The sequence below is a fragment of the Theobroma cacao genome, chromosome 1 (genome assembly GCF_000208745.1).
Source record: "Theobroma cacao cultivar B97-61/B2 chromosome 1, Criollo_cocoa_genome_V2, whole genome shotgun sequence".
In the NCBI taxonomy this organism is placed as follows: Eukaryota; Viridiplantae; Streptophyta; class Magnoliopsida; order Malvales; family Malvaceae; genus Theobroma; species Theobroma cacao.
Genome location: NC_030850.1, coordinates 5,183,447 through 5,189,902, shown reverse-complemented (window position 1 = coordinate 5,189,902; position 6,456 = coordinate 5,183,447). Strand labels below are relative to the sequence as shown.

At 32.2% G+C, this 6,456-nt stretch overlaps 1 protein-coding gene across 1 annotated transcript; it reads right to left on the bottom strand.

Annotated features, from left to right (window-relative positions):
• Positions 851 to 2,641, bottom strand: LOC18611549 (4-hydroxyphenylacetaldehyde oxime monooxygenase). The gene is made up of 2 exons (XM_018115540.1): positions 1,738 to 2,641; positions 851 to 1,639 (listed from the first exon to the last, which is right to left on the bottom strand). Exons 1-2 carry the CDS (start codon positions 2,542 to 2,544, stop codon positions 1,010 to 1,012), a joined length of 1,437 nt encoding a protein of 478 aa, XP_017971029.1. The 5' UTR covers positions 2,545 to 2,641; the 3' UTR covers positions 851 to 1,009.

The following is a 6,456-nucleotide window of genomic DNA, read 5'->3' as shown; positions in this document are numbered from 1 at the left end:
AGTTTTAACTTATAATGTTTTCATAATCTGTTTTGACCTATTGTTTGCAAAACCAAATAACAAAAAGAGGCAAATAAACAAATCTTAATTAAATTGGGTTTGGTATGAGTCCTGAAAAAAAAAAAGTATTAAACAAGTAACGAAAGTAACATCTAAACCGAAATTGTTTAAAATGATGATATGTATGAACCATTTTTATTTTTAGTAAAAGAAAGTAACGTGTAGGAATTCTATTCCTTTGGTTGAGTGAAAGTGAATTTTATTATAATGTAAAAATAGCATTTTTTACTTTCTTTATGTGATTTTTTTTTTCATAATAAGAAGTCTTAAATTTAAAATTTAAAGAAATAGTTTGAGTTCATCAAGAAATCATACTGTAAGTAAGAGAGAAGAAGGAAGATGTAGAAATCAAGAGGTCAAAAGTCAACACATATCGGCAATGGAGGATACAGACAAGTAAAAGGAAGAGTCCTGGTTGTGCTGTAAATAAGGTTTTCCTTTAAACGTTAATGTGAGAACTAATATTATTCTCTTTTATTGTGTAACGTGACAGCATTTTATTGGTGGGTAAAAATGAGACAGGAAGGTGGGGCAAGAGATTTCTATTCAGTATAACAAAGTGACTTTTTCTCATTAGTTATAATTCAGTTTACGAACTAATTAATGCAATACCCATGGCTAAATTTAGAAGATGATCAGACTCTTGCTCAAATGAATAGGAAATCGAGTATATATGGTCTTATTTGTTAGTATGTGGATTGCTTACAATGTGTTTGATTGAGAGAGAAGTGTTGCAATTAAGAAGGCATGAAATTGATAGACATCATTCAAAGTTTCATCAGAGAAGTGAAACGAAGAGAGAAACTACCATTAATGTTTATTTCTCTGAGAAAAGCAGGAGATTTTCACAAGGCAAATGTCACTTACTAGTAATACAATTCTATGCTATACATATATATATATATATATATATATATATGTATAGTTTTGGTAGTTCTCTCCGCTCTGTTCAAACTGAATTCAAGTTTTGGCCATTGTTTCTTATTGGCACAAGACAGAGGGGTATCTTCCTCTGATAAGTAAGTCGACCTTCTTCTTCCATGCTGATATCCTCTCTCTTCATCCCACTGGGCAACTCCCAATCGAAACAGTGCAGTAAGTTAGCCAACGTGAACTCAACATTCGTGGCTCCCATTGCCAATCCAGGGCAAATCCGACGACCAGCCCCGAAAGGTAGCAAATCAAAATCTGACCCTTTGAAGTCGATATCATTTTCCTCAAATCTTTCAGGGTAAAACTCATCGGGGTTTTCCCAATTGTTGGGGTCTCTGCCAATAGCCCAAACATTAACCAAAATTCTTGTTTTAGGAAGTATATCATAGTCACCAATCTTGAAATGGCGCATTGCCTCTCGGGGGAGTAACATAGTGAGTGGTGGGTGTAATCTGAAGGTCTCTTTAACAACCATTTTTAGGTACTTCAGTTTTGCAACGTCTTCTCCTTCTACTTTTGCTTTCCTTCCAATGCAATTTCTTATTTCAGCTTGCACCTTGTTCATCACTCTTGGGTTCTTGATCAGCTCTGACATTGCCCATAAAATTGTAACAGAAGTAGTGACTATACCGCCAACAAATGTATCCTGCAAAGAGGAAGAAGGAAGGAAATAAATTCAACCAATTTGTTCCTAAATCTTTTCTTTGTAAAAATCTAATACAAGAAACATGCAAGAGTACTTACAAAGAGCATTGCCTTAACATTGTTCTCCCTGACCTTGAAAGTGCTGCTTTGATCTTTAAATAATCTAATCAAGAAATCAACAAGATCCTCATGTTCTGGTCTAGGCCTTGCAGGATCAAGATGTTGGTCAAGCACCATTTGCAAGAAAGCATCAAGCTCGTAAAAGCTCTTCTCAAGCCTAGCATGAAATCCTGTCAAAGCATCTATAAACCTGCCTATCCTTGGGAAAAAATCCTCTGCTGAGAAGCTAGCCAACATGTTCATGGCTTCACCAAGAACATTTTGAAATACTTGATTCTGGAATTCGTCTTTTCCATATATCTTACCGAAAGCAACCGTACCAATGATACCATCTGCGAGAGCAAATATTTTTTCATCGAGGTTGAACGGCTTTGGAGAAGCCTGAGATAGAGAGGTGATCAATTTATCAACCTCAGCTTCCCTCGCATCTGCAAAAGATCTTCCCCTCCTCATGCTTAAGAGCTCGGAAACGAAACATTTGCGCATCTCCTTCCAATAATCACCATATGATGCGAACACCACGTCTAGACCATTGTAGGAAAATCTGTTTGGCCCAGGGGAGGCAGGGCGGGTGCAACAATCAATGTCATGAGTTTTGAGGACTTGTTTAGCGGTTTTGGCTGATGAAACAATCACAGTAGGTATGCTACCTAGCTGCAATAACATGACGGGGCCATGTTTTTTGGACAATTTTTCAAGGGAGCGGTGAGGGAAGTTCCCCAATAGATGCAAGTTTCCAATGATAGGTAGTTTTGGAGGGCTCGGAGGAAGCTTAATACCTCCCATTTTCTTCTTCTTCTTTAGAAGAAGGTACGTGAACACTGGGAGCAGGAAAAGAAGAATGCCGGAAAGCCATTCTAATTGAGAGAAATTAGCTATCAACATTATTGAGATGTGTGAAGTGTTCATCCACATACGTTGGTTTTATATCAAACTACTACATATAGCATGACACGGGGCTGCTACCTGCTAGCCACCTTCCTGATCTATAAAACTGTATCCTGTCATTAATTTTACTCGTGAATTATTTTGTTTGTACGGAATATAAATCTTTTTTCCTCATTTTTCACATTAAAACAATAGACAAGTACATGGTTCTGGCAATGATGTTGAATGTCTGTCTTTATCTCAAATCAGTCACAATAAAAAATTGACCCGCATCGAACCACTAACTTTTTGGTTTATATGCCGACGATATTAAGTTTTAGCTATATACGTTATTGTACATAGCCTTGTGCTTGATTAAACTAATTATACAACTCGACTACTTTGCCATAAATTAAAATTGTCTTGATTTATAAACCAATCTACCTTAGTTAATTAGTTACTTTAAACTCGAAATTGTTGAAAACAAAAGTAATAAATGTAACATTTTGCATACATACGATGAAATATCAAAATTGATTTCCTAAGAGTAACCCTTGTTGATCCTAACGAATGTGCAACTTGCTATTATATTAAATCGCACGCACGCCTCTATAATCTTTCGAAAACATCCTCAAAATCATTGAACATGTATTCCATGTGAATCATATATATAAGCTTTTTTTTCTTTTCTTTATGGTACAGCTATACAGTGAAAACTTGTTTAACTTATTCATGAACATGTGTTCCATGTAAATCAAATTTGTAGGCTTGTTTTTCTCATTTCTTTGTTGATAATCTGAGCCCATGGGTCACATCGAGGTACTCAAAGGAGTTCTTTGATCAAGCAGGGGTGGTGGTGGACGTGTTCCTTCCAAGGGCTCACCGGGAACGAATGATTAACTTTGCCTTCGTGAGATTCAGAGAACATGATGAGATGAGTCAAGCCATTTCCATGCTGAATGGGAAAGTTCTCGGAGAATCGTAGTGAAAGTTGCGGATAGGCAGCTGAGAGGCGATATAATAGGTGCGGGATCGGTAACTGCTCATCCAGGTAAGGCGCAGAGGAGCTATGGGGTTAGTTCTTTCAAAGCAGGGACGATAAATTTAAAGACTTAAAGTCATTATCATATATTTATTAAATAACTAATATAAATTAATAATTAAAATTTTTAATTCAAATTAGTCAAAAATCATATAAAATAAAGATAATATAATAATATAATATAAACTTTAAATTAAAGTAAAAAAATTTATAAAAATTAGAACAAGAGTGCCTAATTATTAAATACTTATTATAAACCGTAAATAAAACTCACGATTTTATAAAGATAATAACATAACAGACTTCTTATTTATTTTTTGAAAAAAAAAATTGAAGTTAAAAAGGGAAAAATAGAAAGAAAGAACAAAAAACAAAATAAGAAAAAGAAAAATTCAAAAGTAAATATTATATATTAAAAAAATTAATTTTATATATATAAAAAAAATAACTGTTAAAAATTATTAAATATATTGATTGAAAATAAAAAAATAAATAAAAAAAATAACTGTTGAAAATAATTAAATACATATGACTATTAGTTGATTGAAAATAAAAGAAATAGTTGAAAATNAAAATTCAAAAGTAAATATTATATATTAAAAAATTAATTTTATATATAAGAAAAAATAACTGTTAAAAATTATTAAATATATTGATTGAAAATAAAAAAATAAATAAAAAAATAACTGTTGAAAATAATTAAATACATATGACTATTAGTTGATTGAAAATAAAAGAAATAGTTGAAAATAAATAGCTTTTTAGAAATTAAGAAGTAATGAAAAATTAAGATTTATTAAATACATAATTAAAAAATAAAAATTAAATAATTTTATTAATTATTTTTATTTTTATATATTTTTTTAATTTTTATATATTTTTAATATAATTAATTATATTATAAAATTATAGAACTTTTCTAAATTTGAGTCCTCTTCAAATTGGGGGCCTAATGCCCTAACGAGGAACAATCAGCCTGATGCTTGCAAGGGGGAAAATGAAAAAGGCAGAAGGATAAGGGCAAAAGCATGAATCTGAAGTGGATAAGGCCGGTACGGGACAAGTGAAAAAGCAGGTAACAGAGATCATGAAAGTTGAGAAAGTGACCAAGGGTGGGTTAAAAGACATTATACAGATCCCAACAGGGGATAAGGTTCATCTAAAGGAGGGTATAGAGGTTTTGATATCGGAGGAAGAACTGGAATAGCTTAATAGAAGCGCGAAACGTACGCTACATGAAGCGCATATGTTCAGACTTGTTGAAAATGGTCTTCAGAGGGAGGGCGTTATGGCCCTAGTCAGTGTGGCCGGAAGGCTTCAAGTCTTGGTTACTTCCGAACATAAAGATTGCATGGATCTCTTGCTGTCCATCTACTAAGAGATTTTCGATGCGCTGTTTAATAAAATTGAACCTTACAACCCATTAGAGAGTAAGTTAACATTCATTGTTTGGGTTCAGCTTGAAGAGATTCCATTATATCTCTGGCATTGCTAACTTTTCAAGGCGGTGGGTGATAGATGGGATCAATTCTTGAGGATCGATGAAGATACTAAGGAAAGAAGAAGGTTTGACCAAGGCAGGTTACAATTTAGAGTGGAGAGTCTGAGGGACATCACCAATTATACTAAAATTCAGGCTAACGGAAGGTTCTTATTTGTACAGGCATCCATTGTTAAGGTTGATAGAATTGTGGTGCCTGACCGTAAGGTTATAGGTGATACAAGGAATGGTGATAAGTCATTTGAAAATATAACATGGCGGTGGTGGGAAGAGGCCGATGAGAGAGATTCGCTATGAAGGGTGGTGATGGCCCGGCCCCGAGGCAGGGCCGGCCCTTGGGTGAAGCCACTCAAGTAATGGCTTTAGACCCCAATTTAGAGAGGTCTCAAATTTGAAAAAGTTTTATAATTTTATAATATAATTAATTATATTAAAAATATATAAAATAATTAATAATTAATATATTTATTTATTTTTTATTTTTTAATTATGTATTTAATAAATTTTAATTTTTTATTATTTTTTAATTTTTAAAATGTTATTAATTCTTAAATTTTTTATTTTCATTCAACTAACGATCATATGTATTTAATCATCTTTAATATTTTTTTTTACTTATATTTTTTTTATTTTTAATTAACATATTTAATAAATTTCAATAATTTTTTTTTATATATAAAATTAATTTTTTTTTCAATGTATAATATCTACTTTTGAATTCTTATTTTCTCATTTGCTCTTTCTTCTTTTTTTTTTTTAATTTTAATTTTTCTTCAAAGAATAAATAAAAAATTTATTATATTATTATCTTTATAAAATCGTGAATTTTATTTGTAGTTTATAATAAGTATTCAACAATTAAGTACTATTATTTTAATATTTATAAATTTTTTATTTTAATTTAAAGTTTATATTAGATTATTATCTTATCTTTATTTTATATGATAGTAGATTCATTTGAATTAAAAATTTTAATTATTAATTTATATTAATTATTTAAAAAATATATGATAAACGTTTTAGGCGTTTAAGGACTATCCCTACCCGAGGAATGAAAAGGAGAAAGGGTTGAGAGTTCAACATCAGTGCAAATCTCTAGGACAGGTTTGAGGAACTGGAGGGTTTCCTGTAGACCTTCTCCAAATAGCCATACAAAAGGTGGGTTCGTAGGGAACTGCTCAAAGATGGCACAAGGGAATGGTAGAGATACAGGGACAAGTCCAAAAAAGAGCGGGCATGGGCTAAACTCAAATGATAAGGAGAACTTACCTCAGCGTGGGCCTGGCCA